General features: G+C 49.2%; 1 protein-coding gene across 7 annotated transcripts in view; it reads left to right on the top strand.

The window, feature by feature from the left end:
- atr (ATR checkpoint kinase) overlaps window positions 1-23,373 on the top strand; it is a 41,387-nt gene that overhangs the window by 5,367 nt on the left and 12,647 nt on the right. For 3 of the 7 annotated variants that reach the window (XM_045697734.1, XM_045697735.1, XM_045697733.1), the window contains 30 exons: window positions 86-257; window positions 336-491; window positions 2,206-2,496; window positions 3,144-3,233; window positions 3,382-3,608; window positions 3,729-3,872; window positions 3,950-4,043; window positions 4,261-4,386; window positions 5,057-5,263; window positions 5,382-5,495; window positions 5,657-5,772; window positions 5,927-6,047; window positions 6,303-6,440; window positions 7,071-7,281; window positions 7,438-7,604; window positions 7,705-7,869; window positions 7,961-8,052; window positions 8,137-8,228; window positions 8,308-8,485; window positions 8,570-8,755; window positions 9,290-9,446; window positions 9,539-9,638; window positions 9,725-9,804; window positions 11,962-12,104; window positions 12,196-12,293; window positions 15,125-15,354; window positions 15,989-16,123; window positions 20,449-20,652; window positions 20,942-21,085; window positions 21,212-21,362. In XM_045697734.1, the coding sequence (XP_045553690.1) occupies window positions 86-257; window positions 336-491; window positions 2,206-2,496; window positions 3,144-3,233; window positions 3,382-3,608; window positions 3,729-3,872; window positions 3,950-4,043; window positions 4,261-4,386; window positions 5,057-5,263; window positions 5,382-5,495; window positions 5,657-5,772; window positions 5,927-6,047; window positions 6,303-6,440; window positions 7,071-7,281; window positions 7,438-7,604; window positions 7,705-7,869; window positions 7,961-8,052; window positions 8,137-8,228; window positions 8,308-8,485; window positions 8,570-8,755; window positions 9,290-9,446; window positions 9,539-9,638; window positions 9,725-9,804; window positions 11,962-12,104; window positions 12,196-12,293; window positions 15,125-15,354; window positions 15,989-16,123; window positions 20,449-20,652; window positions 20,942-21,085; window positions 21,212-21,362 (4,529 nt within the window). Of the gene's footprint in view, window positions 1-85; window positions 258-335; window positions 492-2,205; window positions 2,497-3,143; window positions 3,234-3,381; window positions 3,609-3,728; window positions 3,873-3,949; window positions 4,044-4,260; window positions 4,387-5,056; window positions 5,264-5,381; window positions 5,496-5,656; window positions 5,773-5,926; window positions 6,048-6,302; window positions 6,441-7,070; window positions 7,282-7,437; window positions 7,605-7,704; window positions 7,870-7,960; window positions 8,053-8,136; window positions 8,229-8,307; window positions 8,486-8,569; window positions 8,756-9,289; window positions 9,447-9,538; window positions 9,639-9,724; window positions 9,805-11,961; window positions 12,105-12,195; window positions 12,294-15,124; window positions 15,355-15,988; window positions 16,124-17,076; window positions 19,040-19,085; window positions 20,417-20,448; window positions 20,653-20,941; window positions 21,086-21,211; window positions 21,363-23,373 lie in introns of those variants that run through there. The other 4 variants (XR_006759824.1, XR_006759823.1, XR_006759825.1 and 1 more) reach the window with 4 other exon arrangements.

Below are 23,373 nucleotides of genomic sequence, written 5' to 3'. Positions count from 1 at the left end.
GGAGATGAATTATACCTTGGTGACAGTTCTAACAAGCTTTCTCTCCTCTCTCTTTTTCTCTCTCTCTCTCTTTCTCTCCCCCCAGGGCTGCTAAAGGTAGCTTGGTGTCGTTCTCTCTCTTGAGGTTACTGCACTGTCTCCTGTCCAAGTCGTCTCCTGTCTCTGTGTCCGCCTACACACAGATCACTGCCCTGGCCACAGCTAGAGGACTCAAACTACAGACACTGTTCAGCCAGTACAAGAACCCTGTCTGCCAGGTAACACACACTTTTATATAATCACAACTGTCTGCTTGTACCTGGTTGTACCTAACAAGTGTTGGTGTGTGTGTTTAGTTCCTGGTAGAGTCTCTCCACTCGCGTCACGTCAGCGCCCTGCGGAGCACGCCAGAGCAAGGTAGCCAGCTAACCAATCAGAGAGAAGTAGCTCTGGACATCCTGTCTCAGGTCGCCCACGCCTTTGACTTCCCTGACCTGCACCGCTTCCTCACGGTATGTACACACGCACATATATACAGTTGAAGTCGGAAGTTTACATACACTTAGGTTGGAATCATTAAAACTAGTTTTTCAACCACTCCACAAATTTATTGTTAACAAACTATAGTTTTGGCAAGTCGGTTAGGACATCTACTTTGTGCATGACACAAGTCATTTTTCCAACAATTGTTTACAGACAGATTATTATATTATTTCACTTATAATTCACTGTATCACAATTCCAGTGGGTCAGAAGTCTACATACACTAAGTTGACCGTGCCAGCTTGGAAAATTCCAGAAAATTATGTCATGGCTTTAGAAGCTTCTGATAAATGATGTCAATTAGCCTGAGTCAATTGGAGGTGTACCTGTGGATGTATTTCAAGGCCTACCTTCCAACTCAGTGCCTCTTTGCTTGACATCATGGGAAAATCAAAAGAAATCAGCCAAGACCTCAGAAAAAGAAATTGTGGACAATTTCCAAACGCCTGAAGGTACCACGTTAATCTGTACAAACAATAGTACGCACGTATAAACACCATGGGACCACGCAGCCGTCATACCGCTCAGGAAGGAGACGCGTTCTGTCTCCTAGAGATGAACGTACTTTGGTGCGAAAAGTGCAAATCAATCCCAGAACAACAGCAAAGGACCTTGTGAAGATGCTGGAGGAAACGGGTACAAAAGTATCTATATCCACAGTAAAACGAGTCCTATATCGACATAATCTGAAAGGCCGCTCAGCAAGGATGAAGCCACTGCTCTAAAACCTCCATAAAATAGCCAGACTACGGTTTGCAACTGCACGTGGGGACAAATATCATGCTTTTTGGAGAAATGTCCTCTGGTCTGATGAAACAAAAATAGAACTGTTTGGCCGTAATGATCATCGTTATGTTTGGAGGAAAAAGCGGGAGGCTTGCAAGCCGAAGAACACCATCCCAACCGTGAAGCACTGGGGTGGCAGCATCATGTTGTGGCGGTGCTTTGCTGCAGGAGGGACTGGTGCACTTCACAAAATAGATGGCATCATGAGGTAGGAAAAGTATGTGGATATATTGAAGCAACATCTCAAGACATCAGTCAGGAAGTTAAAGCTTGGTCGCAAATGTGTCTTCCAAATGTACAATGACCCCAAGCATACTTCCAAAGTTGTGGCAAAATGGCTTAAGGACAACAAAGTCAAGATATTGCAGTGGCCCTCACAAAGCCCTGACCTCAATCCTATAGACAATGTGTGGGCAGGACTGAAAAAACGTGTGCAAGCAGGGAGGCCTACAAACCTGACTCAGTTACACCAGCTCTGTCAGGAGGAATGGGCCAAAATTCACCCAACTTATTGTGGGAAGCTTGTGGAAGGCTACCTGAAACGTTTGACCCAAGTCAAAGGCAATGCTACCAAATACTAATTGAGTGTATGTAAACTTCTGACCCACTGTGAATGTGATGAAAGAAATAAAAGCTGAAATAAATCATTCTCTCTCCTATCATTCTGATATTTCACATTCTTAAAATAAAGTGGTGATCCTAACTGACCTAAGACAGGGAATTTTTACTAAGATTAAATGTCAGGAATTGTGAAAAACTGAGTTTAAATGTATTTGGCTAAGGTGTCTGTAAACTTTTGACTTCAACTGTGTGTGTGTGTATATATACACACACATTTCAGTTTGTTTATTAGGATTTAATTTGGACCAATTGAAATGTGTGTGTGTGTGTTTGCAGAGGACTCTCCAGGTGCTCCTCCCCTACCTGGCTGCGAAGGCCAGCACCACAGGCTCCGCCCTCATCAGGACGCTGGCCAATGAGATGAAAGCGAACCGGCGTGAGATCCTGATCAACAACTTTAAGTACATCTTCAGCCACCTGGTGTGTTCCTGCACTAAGGAGGAGCTGGAGAGAGCCTTCCACTACCTCCAGAGAGAGACGGAGATAGAACTGGGCTCTCTGCTGAGGCAGGACTTCCAGGGCCTGCACAACGAGCTGCTGCTACGCCTGGGAGAACACTACCAACAAGTACACACACTGGGGCATCGTTTTGTGTCCAACATCCTTTATCTGGAATACGTTCACTTCATGTCATCATGGCCTTTTGTGGCTTATTGCGTTGTCTGTGTAGATGTTTAATGGTTTGACCGTGTGTGTATGCAGGTGTTTAAGGGTTTGACCGTGTGTGTATGCAGGTGTTTAATGGTTTGACCGTGTGTGTATGTAGATGTTTAATGGTTTGACCGTGTGTGTATGCAGGTGTTTAATGGTTTGACCGTGTGTGTATGCAGGTGTTTAATGGTTTGACCGTGTGTGTATGCAGGTGTTTAATGGTTTGACCGTGTGTGTATGCAGGTGTTTAATGGTTTGACCGTGTGTGTATGCAGGTGTTTAATGGTTTGACCGTGTGTGTATGCAGGTGTTTAATGGTTTGACCGTGTGTGTATGCAGGTGTTTAATGGTTTGACCGTGTGTGTATGCAGATGTTTAATGGTTTGACCGTGTGTGTATGCAGGTGTTTAACGGTTTGACCGTGTGTGTATGCAGGTGTTTAACGGTTTGACCGTGTGTGTATGCAGGTGTTTAATGGTTTGACCGTGTGTGTATGCAGGTGTTTAATGGTTTGACCGTGTGTGTATGCAGGTGTTTAATGGTTTGACCGTGTGTGTATGCAGGTGTTTAATGGTCTGGCCATCCTGGCCTCATTTGCCTCCAATGACGACCCGTACCAGGGACCCCGTGACATCACCACCCCGGAACACATGGTAATGACATCACACTGATGACATCATTGGTTTTCTGATTAGTTTCTAGGAGATGCATCAGTACTTTAGCAACGGTGAGGCTTCAGTGTCACTGAGTGCTTGGAAAATGTCTTCCTCTTTACTTTAAATCTCTCTCTCTCTCCCCCAGGCTGATTACCTCCAGCCCAAGCTGCTGGGCATCCTGGCCTTCTTCAACATGCAGCTGCTGAGCTCCAGTGCTGGGGAGAAGGACGGTAAGAAGATGGCCCTGACCAGCCTGATGGCCCTGATGAAGCTGATGGGCTCCAAACACACCAGCTCAGTCCGAGTCAAGATGATGACCACACTACGGACTGGACTACGATACAGACAGGACTTCCCTCTGCTCTGCTGCCAGTCAGTACACATAGTGCTAACACACGTATACACACACACACACACTAATAACGCACACACAAATTCAGTTTGCTTGCTTCCTTCTTCCTGGTTATAACTTATTGTTTCCTGTGTGGACAGGACGTGGGACTGTTTTGTGCGTACGGTAGAGCCCGCCCACCTGGGGCCGTTGCTCAGTCATGTGATCGTGGCGCTTCTTCCGCTGATACCACTCCAGCCCAGAGAGACTGCTGCTATAATACATTACCTCATACTGGACAACAGGTAACTGGACACACACCACCCACACACACACCACCCACACACACACACAGGTAACAATCTCTGTCTGTGTCCTATAGGGAAGAGGTGCAGGACTATCTCCATGAAATCTACTTCCTGCCAGACCACCCTGAACTCAAAGACATACACACTGTCCTGCAGGACTACAAGAAGGTAGGAACACAAACACACCCACCACACCCACACACAGTCCTACAGAAGGTGAGTACACACATATGGGTTATTACCCTGGCCAGATAAAGTCCTTCCAGCCTCTGGTCCGTAGGCCTGAGACTTTCACCCAAAAACACTGTTTCACTCCGCAGCGGAAAAGCACCAATACACTCACTTGTGATGATGACGAAGACAATGAAGGTTCTCTTCTCTCTAGTTGACGTCCAGGACCAGCGACCTGGCTGCAGGCCTGCAGCTCTCCATGAGGGCTGTCCAACACGAGAACCTGGACGTCAGAGTTCACGCTCTGACCAGCCTCAAGGACATGATGCACAGCAACCAGGTGTGTGCTGTTTCTTTAACAACACATGATTCATAGTTGTCACATTTTGTGTGTGTTGCTGAGAGGGTGTGTGTTATGTTCTGCTGTGTGTGTGTGTGTGTTCTCTAGGAGTGGTTGCTGAGAGGGTGTGTGTTATGTTCTGCTGTGTGTGTGTGTGTGTTCTCTAGGAGTGGTTGCTGAGAGGGTGTGTGTTATGTTCTGCTGTGTGTGTGTGTTCTCTAGGAGTGGTTGCTGCGACAGGTGTGTGTTATGTTCTGCTGTGTGTGTGTGTGTGTGTGTGTTCTCTAGGAGTGGTTGCTGCGACAGGTGTGTGTTATGTTCTGCTGTGTGTGTGTGTGTGTGTGTGTGTGTGTGTGTGTTCTCTAGGAGTGGTTGCTGCGACAGGTGTGTGTTATGTTCTGCTGTGTGTGTGTGTGTGTGTGTGTGTGTGTGTTCTCTAGGAGTGGTTGCTGCGACAGGTGTGTGTTATGTTCTGCTGTGTGTGTGTGTTCTCTAGGAGTGGTTGCTGCGACAGGTGTGTGTTATGTTCTGCTGTGTGTGTGTGTGTTCTCTAGGAGTGGTTGCTGCGACAGGTGTGTGTTATGTTCTGCTGTGTGTGTGTGTGTTCTCTAGGAGTGGTTACTACGACAGGTGTGTGTTATGTTCTGCTGTGTGTGTGTGTGTTCTCTAGGAGTGGTTACTACGACAGGTGTGTGCGTCGGAGGCGGTAGAGCCTGTCATCTCCTCATTAGTCTCAGTGTTACTGCGAGGTTGTCAGGACTCTTCCCCAACGGCCAGGCTGCTGTGTGGGGAGTGTCTGGGGGAGCTGGGGGCCGTGGACCCTGGACGGCTGGACCTCTCTCACACACAGACACACGGCAGCAGCAACACCTTCGTGGTAAGGACAGAGTGTGAAAACGCTGTGAAATGAACCCAGAGAGGAAACAGCATTTATTCCAATTTGTTGAATCTGAATACATATTTATGTGTGTGTGTGTGTGTGTGTGTGTGTGTAGAGTGGGGTGGAGGAGAGTAACTTTGCCTATGAACTACTGACGGAGCTGACCAGGACTTTCTTGGCGTATGCTGATGATGTCAGAGCACAGGACTCGGCAGCCTATGCAATGCAGGTACACACAATATCATTCTTTATTGTTAACAACCAATTCACTCATTGGAGGCAAAAACATGGAGCTCCTTCCTGACGTGTGTGTGTGTGTGTGTGTGTGTGTGTGTGTGTGTGTGTGTGTGTGTGTGTGTGTGTGTGTGTGTGTGTGTGTGTTTGTTCCAGGAGCTGCTGTCTATATTTGAGTGTCGTGAGGGCCGTAGTGACTCCCCTGGTCGACGGCTGTGGAGGAGATTCCCTGAACAAGTCCAAGAGATACTGGAGCCTCACCTCAACAGCAGGTACTCACTCTCACTCACTCACTCTCTCACTCTCTATCTCTCTATCTCTCTATCTCTCTATCTCTCTCACTCTCTCACTCTCTCACTCTCTCACTCTCTATCTCACTCACTCACTCACTCACTCACTCACACATCATCTCTCCTGTTTGTGTAGGTATAAGAGCAGTCAAAAGGTGGTGAACTGGTCCAAGGTGAAGAAACCTGTCTACCTCAGCAGCCGAGGAACCAAGTTCTCTGATTGGTCAGCTACCTGGGCCGGATACCTCATCAGCAAGGTAACCTCTGAGCCTGAAAGCTAACCTCAGAACTTTAACCACTGTCAGCTAGCTTTTCTGGATACCTCACCAGCCAGGTCAGTCTTGAAATGTATACCGTAGTTCATTGCCAACAACAAAAAACACTGGTCCCAACATTAAACCCTATGGTACACCCTTTTAAATATATATGTGGTAACTCCATTTTTAAAATGTATAAACATTCAAATTGTTTGGGGGGATAACTTTCTGACACGTTTTATGGGTTTGTTTCAGGTGAGACATGAGTTGGCCAGCAAGGTATTCACCTGTTGCAGTTTCATCATCAAACACGACTACAAAGTCACCATCTACCTGCTGCCCCATATACTGCTTTACATGCTGATGGGCTGCACTGCTGTGGAACAAGGAGAGGTACCACACACAGCTCACTACCTCCTCTTTCTTTATGACTAATACAATTACAACTAAAAGCTTATTTAGATCAAATGAACCTAATTAACTCCAACTGAGATTACATTTATTGTGACATTAAATGATTGATCTGGCCTCCCGAGGGGCGCAGCGGTCTAAGGCACTGCATCGCAGTGCTTGAGGCATCACTACAGACCCGGGTTTGATCTCAGGCTGTGTCACAACCGGCCGTGACCGGGAGTCCCATAGCTCGGCGCACAATTGGCCCAGCGTCGTCTGGGTTAGGGGAGGGTTTGGCTCATTGCGCTCTAGCGACTCCTTGTGGGGGGCCGGGCGCCTGCAGGCTGACTTCGGTCGTCAGTTGAGCGGTGTTTCCTCCAACACATTGGTTCAGCTGGCTTCCGGGTTAAGAAGCGCGGTTTGGCGGGTCATGCTTCGGAGGACGCATGACTCGACCTTCGTCTCTCTCTCTCTCTCTCTCTCTCTCTCTCTCTCTCTCTCTCGAGTCCGTTGGGGAGTTGCAGCGATGAGACAAGATCGTAAATACCAATTCGATATCTCGAAATTGTGGCGGAAAAGGGGGTCAAATACAAAAAAAATGTAAAAGTTCAATTAAATCTGTTTCTCCAGGTAACAGAGGAAATGCTGGCTGTGCTCACAGAGGGTGATGGGCGTGGTGGGCGTGTCCAGGAGGCCTCATCTAGCCTTTCACAGCTCAGTACTCAGAACCAGGAAGCAACGTCCAGCCTGTCACAGCTGAGCACCCAGACTGTGTTCAGTATGCTGGCTCACCTCACCCAGTGGAGCCGACACACACTGTCGGCTAGAATCAAACACAGCGGTTAGTAACACACACACACACACACACACACACACACACACCACACGTCATTGCTGAACCTCAGAATGCACTGTGTAATAACAGCTCTCCATAATCAGGCGTGGAATTATGATTCGCTTTGAAGTGTGTCTCCTTTTGTCTTGTGTGTGTTTACAGAAAGTGGTGACTACCAGCGAGTGGTAGCGTTTCTAAAAGGGATCCCTCAGGACGTGTTAGCCAAGGCCTCTCTACGGTCTAAAGCCTACACCAGAGCCCTGATGCACTTTGAGGCTTACATACTGGAGAACAAAGAGAACATCCAGGATCATCTGAGCTTCCTACAGGTAACTCTCTCACACACACACACACAACCGCATCACGTCTACCGGTGAGACACATACTTAATAGAGAATCCTAACACATAGTGTGTGTGTGTGCGCGCAGACGCTGTACGCGGCCATGCACGAACCGGACGGTGTGAGGGGTGCGAACGCTCTCCGGCGGGAAGAGCCGTCCCTACGGGAACAGATTCTAGAACACGAGAGCATCGGGTTGCTAAGAGACGCTACAGCCTGCTACGACCGGGCCATACAGCTGGAGTCCGACCAGGTAACGCACACATACACGTGTTGACGAAGTGTGTATCAGTATATGTGGTTGTGAATACAGACTGCAGTAAACTCTCTGTCTCTCTGTCTAGATCGGACACTACCATGGGGTGATGAGTTCTATGCTGGGGCTGGGACAGCTCTCTACTGTCGTCACACAGGTCAATGGAGTCCTGGCCAACAGGTGACAAAACACACACATCCATGCTAGTCCACTAAATGAGTCCTTTCCATTGTAAACAGGTTATTTTCACCTGGTTATCCATAGGCCCCAGTGGAAGTCTGATCTGAACACCTACAGGGTGGAAGCTGCCTGGAAGCTCAGCAAGTGGGACCTGCTGGAGGACTACCTGGGCTCTGGTGAGAACACACACATGTTGACGTTGTTGACATTGCTCTAACATTTGACCGTTGTTCTGGTGTGTGTGTGTGTGTGTAGATCGTAAGTCCAGCACGTGGGGTGTGAGGCTGGGTCAGATGCTGCTCGCGGCTAAGCGGCGCGACGCAGAGACATTCTACGACAAACTGAAGCTGGTCAGGACAGAGCAGGTGGTGCCTCTAGCTGCTGCTAGCTATGAGACTGGGACCTACCAGAGAGGATACGAATACATCGTCAGGTCACACACTAACCTCCTCACACACCGATACACCCACCTTTATACACACATACAGGCACACTGATGTTTGTGTGTGTTGTCTAGGCTCCACATGCTGAGTGAGTTGGAGCATGCCTTCACCGACCTCCAGAGACAGAGAGAAGGCCACGCCCCTAGCTCAGCCACGCTGCCCTCCCATTGGCCAGATCGGCTGGAGATGACCCAGAATTCTTTCCGCGCCAAAGAGCCAATCCTGGCCCTGCGGCGAGCCCTGCTGAGCATCGGCTCAGGGTGAGTCCCACTGGACTCTTTTAACCCAGTGCGAAGGAATATTTGATGTTTGTGCTTTTCTAATAACCAATTAGACTGGGTTCATGTAAGTGACTGATTGATCATGCCTGGGAGGAATCCTCACCATCAGTATCTGCCATTTGGCAGTACGCCCAGACCCTTGTTTTGAGAACGAAAGATGTCTCAGTTTCAAAGTCTCAGCTTGGAGAGAAGAAGCTTCGTGAGGTATTGGTCTGTCACATGCATGGACCAAATGAATGAATTATGAATAATGGATAAGTCATGCAAATATAAGTAGTAGATAAGAGAACTAACTGGACTGCTCCTTTCAGACCGGTACTTTATGCATCCAAGTTTGACTGTGACCTCTCCTGCTTGCTATTAATAAACAATGATTCATTTAATATGGACTTCAGGTGTCCCTGGTGGTCATTTCCACGACACCAACAAGCTAAAGCCAAGGCAGTCACTCTGACAGCTAATGCTAATTTTCACATCACAGGCAAGGATACTCATTTTGTGTGTGTGTCTCAGTGTGTGTGAGGGGCTGGTCGGGGAGTGCTGGTTGCAGAGTGCCCGGGTGGCCAGGAAGGCAGGACATCACCAGACAGCCTTCAACGCTCTTCTGAACGGACAGAACACACACACTGCCGAATTACTGACAGAGAAGGCCAAGTGGCTATGGTCCAAGGTACACACATATAAACACACTAACCTGCTCTCTCTTACACACACACACACACACACACTCACATGCATCTCTCTCTCTCTGTGTCTCTGTAGGGAGATGTCCACCAGGCGTTGATAGTTCTCCAGAAGGGAGTGACTCAGTGTTTCCCTGTCGACCAGCCTCTCTCAGACCAGAGGAGTCTACAGACCAAAGGTAAAGTCTACTGTTGTTAATAATGACATAACATAATGACATGGTATTACAGACATGGGTCATAATGATATGGTGTGATGTTTCAGGTAAAGCCATGCTTCTGGTGGGACGCTTCATGGAGGAGACAGCCAACTTTGAGTCCAACGCCATCATGAAGGCCTACAGGGTACCTAGCACGATACTACCCAACACGATACAACCCAACTACCCGACATTCAACTACCCGACACGATACTACCCGACATTATACTACCCGACATTATACTACCCAACTACTCGACACGATACTACCCGACATTATACTACCCGACATTATACTACCCAACTACTCGACACGATACTACCCGACATTATACTACCCGACATTATACTACCCGACATTATACTACCCAACACGATACAACCCAACTACCCGACATTATACTACCCGACACGATACTACCCGACATTATACTACCCGACATTATACTACCCAACTACTCGACACGATACTACCTGACATTATACTACCCAACACGATACAACCCAACTACCTGACATTATACTACCCGACATTATACTACCCGACATTATACTACCCAACACGATACTACCCGACATTATACTACCCGACATTATACTACCCAACTACTCGACACGATACTACCTGACATTATACTACCCGACATTATACTACCCGACATTATACTACCCAACACGATACTACCCGACATTATACTACCCGACATTATACTACCCAACTACTCGACACGATACTACCCGACATTATACTACCCGACATTATACTATCCGACATTATACAACTCAACTACCTGACGTTAGACTACCCAACACGAGACTACCCGACATTATACTACCCGACATTATACTACCCAACACGATACAACCCAACTACCCGACGTTATACTACCCAACACGAGACTACCCGACATTATACTACCCGACATTATACTACCCAACATGATACTACCCAACTACCCGACATTATACTACCCGACATTATACTACCCAACAAGATGCTACCCAACTACTCGACACGATACTACCCGACATTATACTACCCAACACGATACTACCCGACATTATACTACCCAACAAGATACTACCCAACTACTCGACACGATACTACCCGACATTATACTACCCAACACGATACTACCCAACACAATACTACCTGACATTATACTACCAACACTATACTACCCGACATTATACTACCCAACACGATACTACCCGACATTACACAACCCAACATTATACTACCAACACGATACTACCCGACATTATATTACCCAACACGATACTACCCAACTACCCGACATGATACTACCCAACTACCCGACATTATACTACCCAACACGATACTACCCAAATACCCAACATTATACTACCCGACATGATACTACCCGACATTATACTACCCGACATTATACTACCCGACACGATACTACCCGACACGATACTACCCGACATGATACTATCCAACACGATACTACCCAACTACCCGACATTATACTACCCAACAAGATACTACTCGACATTATACGACCCAACACGATTCTAGCCGACATTATACTACCCGACATTATACTACCCGACACGATACTACCCGACATTATACTACCCGACACAATACTACACAACATTATACTACCAACACTATACTACCCGACATTATACTACCCAACACGATACTACCCAACTACCTGACATTATACTACCCGACACGATACTACCCAACGCTATCAACCATGTACTACCCAACACTACTACCCAACACTATACTACCCAACACTATCAACCATATACTACCCAACGCTCTACTACCCAAACTATGAACCATATATTACCCAACGCTATACTACCCAATACAATACTACCCAACGCTATCAACCATATACTATACTACCCAACACTATACTACCCAACGCTATACTACCCAACACTATCAACCATATAAACTCAGCAAAAACAGAAACGTCCTCTCACTGTCAACTGCGTTTATTTTCAGCAAACTTAACATGTGTAAATATCTGTATGAACATAACAAGATTCAACAACTGAGATATAAACTGAACAAGATCCACAGATATGTGATTAACAGAAATGGAATAATGTGTCCCTGAACAAAGCGGTCAAAATCAAAAGTATCACTATACTACCCAACACTATCAACCATATACTTACTACGCAACACTATACTACCCAACACTATCAACCATGTACTACCCAGAGCTATACTACCCAACACTGTCCAGTGCCATCATGAAAGCTTACAACGTACCCAACACTAACGTTGCCTTCCTCTACCTCTCCTCTGTAGGACGTGACCACCCTGCTACCAGAGTGGGAGGACGGTAACTTCTACCTGGCTAAATACTATGACAAGTTGATGCCCATGGTGACAGACAACAAGCTGGAGAAACAGGGAAACCTCATACGATACATCGTCACCTACTTTGGAAAGTAAGACCAGCATCTCTCCTGTCATCATATTGAAATGTTTACTGGCGGATATTGTCGCCACCGCTTCTGAACTGTGTCCTGTGTTGTCCAGAGCTCTGCAGTTTGGGAACCAGTACATCTATCAGGCCATGCCTCGGATGCTGTCTCTCTGGCTGGACTTCGGGGCCAAAGTCTACGAGTCTGAGAAAGGTCAGTGAGGGGGAGAAAGGTAACAGTGTGTTGGTCGGTGAGGGGGAGAAAGGTAACAGTGTGTTGGTCGGTGAGGGGGAGAAAGGTAACAGTGTGTTGGTCGGTGAGGGGGAGAAAGGTAACAGTGTGTTGGTCGGTGAGGGGGAGAAAGGTAACAGTGTGTTGGTCGGTGAGGGGGAGAAAGGTAACAGTGTGTTGGTCGGTGAGGGGGAGAAAGGTAACAGTGTGTTGGTCGGTGAGGGGGAGAAAGGTAACAGTGTGTTGGTCGGTGAGGGGGAGAAAGGTAACAGTGTGTTGGTCGGTGAGGGGGAGAAAGGTAACAGTGTGTTGGTCGGTGAGGGGGAGAAAGGTAACAGTGTGTTGGTCGGTGAGGGGGAGAAAGGTAACAGTGTGTTGGTCGGTGAGGGGGAGAAAGGTAACAGTGTGTTGGTCGGTGAGGGGGAGAAAGGTAACAGTGTGTTGGTCGGTGAGGGGGAGAAAGGTAACAGTGTGTTGGTCGGTGAGGGGGAGAAAGGTAACAGTGTGTTGGTCGGTGAGGGGGAGAAAGGTAACAGTGTGTTGGTCGGTGAGGGGGAGAAAGGTAACAGTGTGTTGGTCGGTGAGGGGGAGAAAGGTAACAGTGTGTTGGTCGGTGAGGGGGAGAAAGGTAACAGTGTGTTGGTCGGTGAGGGGAGAAAGGTAACAGTGTGTTGGTCGGTGAGGGGGAGAAAGGTAACAGTGTGTTGGTCGGTGAGGGGGAGAAAGGTAACAGTGTGTTGGTCGGTGAGGGGGAGAAAGGTAACAGTGTGTTGGTCGGTGAGGGGGAGAAAGGTAACAGTGTGTTGGTCGGTGAGGGGGAGAAAGGTAACAGTGTGTTGGTCGGTGAGGGGGAGAAAGGTAACAGTGTGTTGGTCGGTGAGGGGGAGAAAGGTAACAGTGTGTTGGTCGGTGAGGGGGAGAAAGGTAACAGTGTGTTGGTCGGTGAGGGGGAGAAAGGTAACAGTGTGTTGGTCGGTGAGGGGGAGAAAGGTAACAGTGTGTTGGTCGGTGAGGGGGAGAAAGGTAACAGTGTGTTGGTCGGTGAGGGGGAGAAAGGTAACAGTGTGTTGGTCGGTGAGGGGGAGAAAGGTAACAGTGTGTTGGTCGGTGAGGGGGAGAAAGGTAACAGTGTGTTGGTCGGTGAGGGGGAGAAAGGTAACAGTGTGTTGGTCGGTGAGGGGGAGAAAGGTAACAGTGTGTTGGTCGGTGAGGGGGAGAAAGGTAACAGTGTGTTGGTCGGTGAGGGGGAGAAAGGTAACAGTGTGTTGGTCGGTGAGGGGGAGAAAGGTAACAGTGTGTTGGTCGGTGAGGGGGAGAAAGGTAACAGTGTGTTGGTCGGTGAGGGGGAGAAAGGTAACAGTGTGTTGGTCGGTGAGGGGGAGAAAGGTAACAGTGTGTTGGTCGGTGAGGGGGAGAAAGGTAACAGTGTGTTGGTCGGTGAGGGGGAGAAAGGTAACAGTGTGTTGGTCGGTGAGGGGAGAAAGGTAACAGTGTGTTGGTCGGTGAGGGGAGAAAGGTAACAGTGTGTTGGTCGGTGAGGGGGAGAAAGGTAACAGTGTGTTGGTCGGTGAGGGGGAGAAAGGTAACAGTGTGTTGGTCGGTGAGGGGGAGAAAGGTAACAGTGTGTTGGTCGGTGAGGGGGAGAAAGGTAACAGTGTGTTGGTCGGTGAGGGGAGAAAGGTAACAGTGTGTTGGTCGGTGAGGGGGAGAAAGGTAACAGTGTGTTGGTCGGTGAGGGGGGAGAAAGGTAACAGTGTGTTGGTCGGTGAGGGGGAGAAAGGTAACAGTGTGTTGGTCGGTGAGGGGGAGAAAGGTAACAGTGTGTTGGTCGGTGAGGGGGAGAAAGGTAACAGTGTGTTGGTCGGTGAGGGGGAGAAAGGTAACAGTGTGTTGGTCGGTGAGGGGGAGAAAGGTAACAGTGTGTTGGTCGGTGAGGGGGAGAAAGGTAACAGTGTGTTGGTCGGTGAGGGGGAGAAAGGTAACAGTGTGTTGGTCGGTGAGGGGGAGAAAGGTAACAGTGTGTTGGTCGGTGAGGGGGAGAAAGGTAACAGTGTGTTGGTCGGTGAGGGGGAGAAGGGTAACAGTGTGTTGGTCGGTGAGGGGGAGAAAGGTAACAGTGTGTTGGTCGGTGAGGGGGAGAAAGGTAACAGTGTGTTGGTCGGTGAGGGGAGAAAGGTAACAGTGTGTTGGTCGGTGAGGGGGAGAAAGGTAACAGTGTGTTGGTCGGTGAGGGGAGAAAGGTAACAGTGTGTTGGTCGGTGAGGGGGAGAAAGGTAACAGTGTGTTGGTCGGTGAGGGGGAGAAAGGTAACAGTGTGTTGGTCGGTGAGGGGGAGAAAGGTAACAGTGTGTTGGTCGGTGAGGGGGAGAAAGGTAACAGTGTGTTGGTCGGTGAGGGGGAGAAAGGTAACAGTGTGTTGGTCGGTGAGGGGGAGAAAGGTAACAGTGTGTTGGTCGGTGAGGGGGAGAAAGGTAACAGTGTGTTGGTCGGTGAGGGGGAGAAAGGTAACAGTGTGTTGGTCGGTGAGGGGGAGAAAGGTAACAGTGTGTTGGTCGGTGAGGGGGAGAAAGGTAACAGTGTGTTGGTCGGTGAGGGGGAGAAAGGTAACAGTGTGTTGGTCGGTGAGGGGGAGAAAGGTAACAGTGTGTTGGTCGGTGAGGGGGAGAAAGGTAACAGTGTGTTGGTCGGTGAGGGGGAGAAAGGTAACAGTGTGTTGGTGTTCCTCTTGCTCTGTGTATCTGTCCTAGAAGGGCCTTTAGACAAACTGATATGTGTTGAACTGAATAAGCCATGTCCATCCCTCCCTTCCATAGCGGGTAGAGTGGAGCGGCAGTTGCGCGTGGAGCTTGGGAAGATCAATCAGGTGGTCAGCGACCACTGCACCAGCCTGGCTCCGTACCAGTTCCTCACAGCTTTCTCCCAGCTCATCTCCAGGGTGTGCCACAGCAGTGAGGACGTCTTCAACGTCCTCATGGACATCGCTGCCAAGGTGCTGCTGGCCTACCCTCAGCAGGCCATGTGGTTGATGACCGCAGTGTCCAAGGTAGGGTAGGGGTGGAAGTGGGTGTGTGTGGGGGTGTGGGTGTGGGGGTGGGTGTGGGGGGTGTGTGTGGGTGGGTGGGAAGGGGTGTGTGTGTGTGGGGTGGGAAGGGGTGTGGGGTGGGAAGGGGTGTGTGTGGGGTGGGAAGGGGAGGTGTGTGGGAAGGGGAGGTGTGTGGGGTGGGAAGGGGTGTGGGGTGGGAAGGGGAGGGGTGTGGGTGTGTGGTGGAAGTGGGTGTGTAGGGTGGGAAGGGGAGGTGTGTGGGGTGGGAAGGGGGTGTGTGGGAAGGGGAGGGGTGTGGGTGGGCGTGTGGGGTGGGAAGGGGTGGGGGTGTGGTGTGGTGGAAGTGTGGGTGTGGTGGAAGTGGGTGTGTGGGGTGGGAAGGGGTGTGGTGGAAGTGGGTGTGTGGAGTGGGAAGGGGTGTGGTGGAAGTGGGTGTGTGGGAAGGGGTGTGGGTGGGTGTGTGTGAGTAGCTACTGTCCTACCTTGCATGGAGTTTATAGTGATAGATGAGAAAGTGATTTTTCATGTCATAGGCTCAAAGCACTTGCTAAATGTGTGTGTGTGTGTGTGTGTGTGTGTGTGTGTGTGTGTGTGTGTGTGTGTGTGTGTGTGTGTGTGTGTGTGTGTGTTCCAGTCGTCCTACCCTACCCGTATGAACCGCTGTAAGGAGATCCTGAGGAAGGCTGTCAGTCTGAAGGAGAGTCTGGGGAAGTTCATAGGAGATGCCAACAGACTGACTGACAAACTACTGGAGCTCTGCAACAAGCCGGTACACTCACACACTGCTAACACACACACACACACACACACACACACACACACACCCTGCTAACACACACACACACACACCCTGCTAACACACACACACACACCCTGCTAACACACACACACTCACACACTGCTAACACACACACACACACACACACTGCTAACACACACACACACACACACAACTGCTAACACACACACACACACACCCCTGCTAACACACACACACACACACACCCTGCTAACACACACACACACACACACCCTGCTAACACACACACACACACACACCCTGCTACACACACACACACACACACACACACCCTGCTAACACACACACACACACCCTGCTAACACACACACACACACCCTGCTAACACACACACACACACCCTGCTAACACACACACACACACACCCTGCTAACACACACACACACACACCCTGCTAACACACACACACACACCCTGCTAACACACACACACACACCCTGCTAACACACACACACACACACACACACACACACACACACACACACACACACACACACACACACCACACACACACACACACACACACCCTGCTAACACACACACACACACACACACACACACACACACACACACACACCCTGCTAACACACACACACACACACTGCTAACACACACACACACACAAACTGCTAACACACACACACACACACAAACTGCTAACACACACACAAACTGCTAACACACACACACACACACACACACAAACTGCTAACACACACACACACACACACACAAACTGCTAACACACACACACACACACAAACTGCTAACACACAAACTGCTAACACACACACACACACACACAAACTGCTAACACACGCACACACCCTGCTAACACACACACACACACCCTGCTAACATATCAGTATGGGGGTCCATTTCTCTCTCTCTCTGTTTTCCAGGTGGATGGTAGCAGCAGTACTCTCAGTATGGGGGTCCATTTCTCTCTATCTCTGTATTCCAGGTGGATGGTAGCAGCAGTACTCTCAGTATGGGGGTCCATTTCTCTCTCTCTCTGTATTCCAGGTGGATGGTAGCAGCAGTACTCTCAGTATGCGGTCCATTTCTCTCTCTCTCTGTATTCCAGGTGGATGGTAGCAGCAGTACTCTCAGTATGGGGTCCATTTCTCTCTCTCTCTGTATTCCAGGTGGATGGTAGCAGCAGTACTCTCAGTATGGGGTCCATTTCTCTCTCTCTCTCTCTCTGTATTCCAGGTGGATGGTAGCAGCAGTACTCTCAGTATGGGGTCCATTTCTCTCTCTCTCTGTATTCCAGGTGGATGGTAGCAGCAGTACTCTCAGTATGGCGTCCATTTCTCTCTCTCTCTCTCTCTGTATTCCAGGTGGATGGTAGCAGCAGTACTCTCAGTATGGGGTCCATTTCTCTCTCTCTCTCTGTATTCCAGGTGGATGGTAGCAGCAGTACTCTCAGTATGGGGGTCCATTTCTCTCTCTGTATTCCAGGTGGATGGTAGCAGCAGTACTCTCAGTATGGGGTCCATTTCTCTCTCTCTCTGTATTCCAGGTGGATGGTAGCAGCAGTACTCTCAGTATGGGGTCCATTTCTCTCTCTCTCTCTCTGTGTATTCCAGGTGGATGGTAGCAGCAGTATTCTCAGTATGGGGTCCATTTCTCTCTCTGTATTCCAGGTGGATGGTAGCAGCAGTACTCTCAGTATGGGGTCCATTTCTCTCTCTCTCTCTCTCTCTCTGTATTCCAGGTGGATGGTAGCAGCAGTACTCTCAGTATGGGGTCCATTTCTCTCTCTCTGTATTCCAGGTGGATGGTAGCAGCAGTACTCTCAGTATGGGGTCCATTTCTCTCTCTCTCTCTCTCTGTATTCCAGGTGGATGGTAGCAGCAGTACTCTCAGTATGGGGGTCCATTTCTCTCTCTGTATTCCAGGTGGATGGTAGCAGCAGTACTCTCAGTATGGGGTCCATTTCTCTCTCTCTCTCTCTCTCTCTCTGTATTCCAGGTGGATGGTAGCAGCAGTACTCTCAGTATGGGGTCCATTTCTCTCTCTCTCTATCTCTGTATTCCAGGTGGATGGTAGCAGCAGTACTCTCAGTATGGTGGTCCATTTCTCTCTCTCTCTGTGTATTCCAGGTGGATGGTAGCAGCAGTACTCTCAGTATGGGGTCCATTTCTCTCTCTCTCTGTATTCCAGGTGGATGGTAGCAGCAGTACTCTCAGTATGGGGTCCATTTCTCTCTCTCTCTCTCTCTCTCTGTCTCGCTGTCTCTCTGTCTCTCTGTCTCTCTGTCTCTGTGTATTCCAGGTGGATGGTAGCAGCAGTACTCTCAGTATGGGGTCCATTTCTCTCTCTCTCTCTGTATTCCAGGTGGATGGTAGCAGCAGTACTCTCAGTATGGGGTCCATTTCTCTCTCTCTCTCTGTATTCCAGGTGGATGGTAGCAGCAGTACTCTCAGTATGGGGTCCATTTCTCTCTCTCTCTCTGTATTCCAGGTGGATGGTAGCAGCAGTACTCTCAGTATGGGGTCCATTTCTCTCTCTGTATTCCAGGTGGATGGTAGCAGCAGTACTCTCAGTATGGGGGTCCATTTCTCTCTCTTTATTCCAGGTGGATGGTAGCAGCAGTACTCTCAGTATGGGGGTCCATTTCTCTCTCTGTATTCCAGGTGGATGGTAGCAGCAGTATTCTCAGTATGGGGTCCATTTCTCTCTCTGTATTCCAGGTGGATGGTAGCAGCAGTACTCTCAGTATGGGGGTCCATTTCTCTCTCTGTATTCCAGGTGGATGGTAGCAGCAGTACTCTCAGTATGGGGTCCATTTCTCTCTCTCTCTCTGTATTCCAGGTGGATGGTAGCAGCAGTAGTCTCAGTATGGGGTCCATTTCTCTCTCTCTCTCTCTCTGTCTCGCTGTCTCTCTGTCTCTGTGTATTCCAGGTGGATGGTAGCAGCAGTACTCTCAGTATGGGGTCCATTTCTCTCTCTCTCTCTGTATTCCAGGTGGATGGTAGCAGCAGTACTCTCAGTATGGGGGTCCATTTCTCTCTCTCTCTGTATTCCAGGTGGATGGTAGCAGCAGTACTCTCAGTATGGGGTCCATTTCTCTCTCTCTCTGTATTCCAGGTGGATGGTAGCAGCAGTACTCTCAGTATGGGGTCCATTTCTCTCTCTGTATTCCAGGTGGATGGTAGCAGCAGTACTCTCAGTATGGGGGTCCATTTCTCTCTCTCTGTATTCCAGGTGGATGGTAGCAGCAGTACTCTCAGTATGGGGGTCCATTTCTCTCTCTCTGTATTCCAGGTGGATGGTAGCAGCAGTACTCTCAGTATGGGGTCCATTTCTCTCTCTGTATTCCAGGTGGATGGTAGCAGCAGTACTCTCAGTATGGGGGTCCATTTCTCTCTCTGTATTCCAGGTGGATGGTAGCAGCAGTACTCTCAGTATGGGGTCCATTTCTCTCTCTGTATTCCAGGTGGATGGTAGCAGCAGTACTCTCAGTATGGGGTCCATTTCCTCTCTCTCTCTCTCTGTATTCCAGGTGGATGGTAGCAGCAGTACTCTCAGTATGGGGTCCATTTCTCTCTCTCTCTCTCTGTATTCCAGGTGGATGGTAGCAGCGGTATTCTCAGTATGGGGTCCATTTCTCTCTCTCTCTCTCTCTCTCTCTGTATTCCAGGTGGATGGTAGCAGCAGTACTCTCAGTATGGGGTCCATTTCTCTCTATCTCTGTATTCCAGGTGGATGGTAGCAGCAGTATTCTCAGTATGGGGTCCATTTCTCTCTCTATCTCTGTATTCCAGGTGGATGGTAGCAGCAGTACTCTCAGTATGGGGTCCATTTCTCTCTCTGTATTCCAGGTGGATGGTAGCAGCAGTACTCTCAGTATGGGGTCCATTTCTCTCTCTCTATCTCTGTATTCCAGGTGGATGGTAGCAGCAGTACTCTCAGTATGGGGTCCATTTCTCTCTCTCTATCTCTGTATTCCAGGTGGATGGTAGCAGCAGTACTCTCAGTATGGGGTCCATTTCTCTCTCTATCTCTGTATTCCAGGTGGATGGTAGCAGCAGTACTCTCAGTATGGGGTCCATTTCTCTCTCTCTCTCTGTATTCCAGGTGGATGGTAGCAGCAGTACTCTCAGTATGGGGTCCATTTCTCTCTCTATCTCTGTATTCCAGGTGGATGGTAGCAGCAGTATTCTCAGTATGGGGTCCATTTCTCTCTCTCTCTGTATTCCAGGTGGATGGTAGCAGCAGTACTCTCAGTATGGGGTCCATTTCTCTCTCTATCTCTGTATTCCAGGTGGATGGTAGCAGCAGTACTCTCAGTATGGGGGTCCATTTCAAGCAGTTGAAGCGTCTGGTGGAGGAGCCGTCGTTCAGCCAGATCCTGATCCCTCTGCAGTCTGTCCTCATCCCCACACTGCCCTCTACTGGCCCTGCAAACACACTGCACCACGACGCATTCCCCGGACACTGGGCCTACCTCGACGGCTTTGACGATACTGTGAGTGTGTGTGTGTGTGGGGGGGGGGGGTAGTTTGTCTTTCTGTGTGTGTGTGGGGGGAGTAGTTTGTCTTTCTGTGTGTGTGGGGGTCTAGTTTGTCTTTCTGTGTGTGTGTCGTGCCACATGGTGTGTGTGTGTGTGTGGGGGAGTAGTTTGTCTGTCTTTCTGTGTGTGTGGGGGGGGAGTAGTTTGTCTTTCTCTGTGTGTGTGTGTGTGTGTGTGTGTGTGTGTGTGTGTGTGTGTGTCGTGCCACATGGTGTGTGTGTGTGTCTCACGATGATGTGTGTAGGTGGAGATCCTTGCCTCCCTCCAGAAGCCCAAGAAGATCGGCCTGAAGGGAAGTGATGGGAGGAGCTACACTGTGATGTGTAAACCTAAAGATGACCTCCGGAAAGACTGTCGCCTCATGGAGTACAACTGCCTCATCAACAAGGTGTGTGTTTAACCTGTTACTTCTCCAACTGGACATCTGTACAACATCAGACTGCTGTAGCCCAGAGCGAACAGAACACTTCAGACTATTGTGTGTGTGTGTGTGTGTGTGTGTGTGTGTGTATAGTGTCTGCGTAAGGATGCAGAGTCCAGGAGGAGGGAGCTCCATATCCGTACATATGCTGTGATCCCACTGAATGAGGAGTGTGGCATCATCGAGTGGGTCAACAACACTGGAGGTCTCCGACACATTCTGACCAAACTCTACAAGGAGAGAGGTACACATTCTGACCACACTCTACAAGGAGAGAGGTACACACTCTGACCACACTCTACAAGGAGAGAGGTACACACTCTGACCAAACTCTACAAGGAGAGAGGTACACATTCTGACCACACTCTACAAGGAGAGAGGTACACATTCTGACCACACTCTACAAGGAGAGAGGTACACATTCTGACCACACTCTACAAGGAGAGAGGTACACATTCTGACCACACTCTACAAGGAGAGAGGTACACACTCTGACCAAACTCTACAAGGAGAGAGGTACACATTCTGACCACACTCTACAAGGAGAGAGGTACACATTCTGACCACACTCTACAAGGAGAGAGGTACACATTCTGACCACACTCTACAAGGAGAGAGGTACACATTCTGACCACACTCTACAAGGAGAGAGGTACACATTCTGACCACACTCTACTAGGAGAGAGGTACACACTCTGACCACACTCTATTAGGAGAGAGGTACACACTCTGACCACACTCTACTAGGAGAGAGGTACACACACTGACCACACTCTACTAGGAGAGAGGTACACACACTGACCACACTCTACTAGGAGAGAGGTACACACACATACTGACCACACTCTACTAGGAGAGAGGTACACACACATACTGACCACACTCTACTAGGAGAGAGGTACACACACACACACTGACCACACTCTACTAGGAGAGAGGTACACACACACACACTGACCACACTCTACTAGGAGAGAGGTACACACACACACACACACTGACCACACTCTACTAGGAGAGAGGTACACACACACACACACACACTGACCACACTCTACTAGGAGAGAGGTACACACACACACACACACACATGACCACACTCTACTAGGAGAGAGGTACACACACTGACCACACTCTACTAGGAGAGAGGTACACACACTGACCACACTCTACTAGGAGAGAGGTACACACACACACACACACACACACACACTGACCACACTCTACTAGGAGAGAGGTACACACACACACACACACACACTGACCACACTCTACTAGGAGAGAGGTACACACACACACACACACACTGACCACACTCTACTAGGAGAGAGGTACACACACACACTGACCACACTCTACTAGGAGAGAGGTACACACACACACTGACCACACTCTACTAGGAGAGAGGTACACACACACACACACTGACCACACTCTACTAGGAGAGAGGTACACACACACACACACTGACCACACTCTACTAGGAGAGAGGTACACACACACACACACACACTGACCACACTCTACTAGGAGAGAGGTACACACACACACACACACACTGACCACACTCTACTAGGAGAGAGGTACACACACACACACACTGACCACACTCTACTAGGAGAGAGGTACACACACACACACACACTGACCACACTCTACTAGGAGAGAGGTACACACACACACACACACTGACCACACTCTACTAGGAGAGAGGTACACACACACACACACTGACCACACTCTACTAGGAGAGAGGTACACACACACACACACACACACACTGACCACACTCTACTAGGAGAGAGGTACACATTCTGACCACACTCTACTAGGAGAGAGGTACACATTCTGACCACACTCTACTAGGAGAGAGGTACACATTCTGACCACACTCTACTAGGAGAGAGGTACACATTCTGACCACACTCTACTAGGAGAGGTACACATTCTGACCACACTCTACTAGGAGAGAGGTACACATTCTGACCACACTCTACTAGGAGAGAGGTACACATTCTGACCACACTCTACAAGGAGAGAGGTACACATTCTGACCACACTCTACAAGGAGAGAGGTACACATTCTGACCACACTCTACTAGGAGAGAGGTACACATTCTGACCACACTCTACTAGGAGAGAGGTACACATTCTGACCACACTCTACAAGGAGAGAGGTACACACTCTGACCAAACTCTACAAGGAGAGAGGTACACACTCTGACCACACTCTACTAGGAGAGAGGTACACACTC

This window comes from Salmo salar, chromosome ssa16, assembly GCF_905237065.1.
Source record: "Salmo salar chromosome ssa16, Ssal_v3.1, whole genome shotgun sequence".
In the NCBI taxonomy this organism is placed as follows: Eukaryota; Metazoa; Chordata; class Actinopteri; order Salmoniformes; family Salmonidae; genus Salmo; species Salmo salar.
Note: the sequence above shows the minus strand (reverse complement) of the source record. Positions and strands in the feature narration are given on the sequence as shown.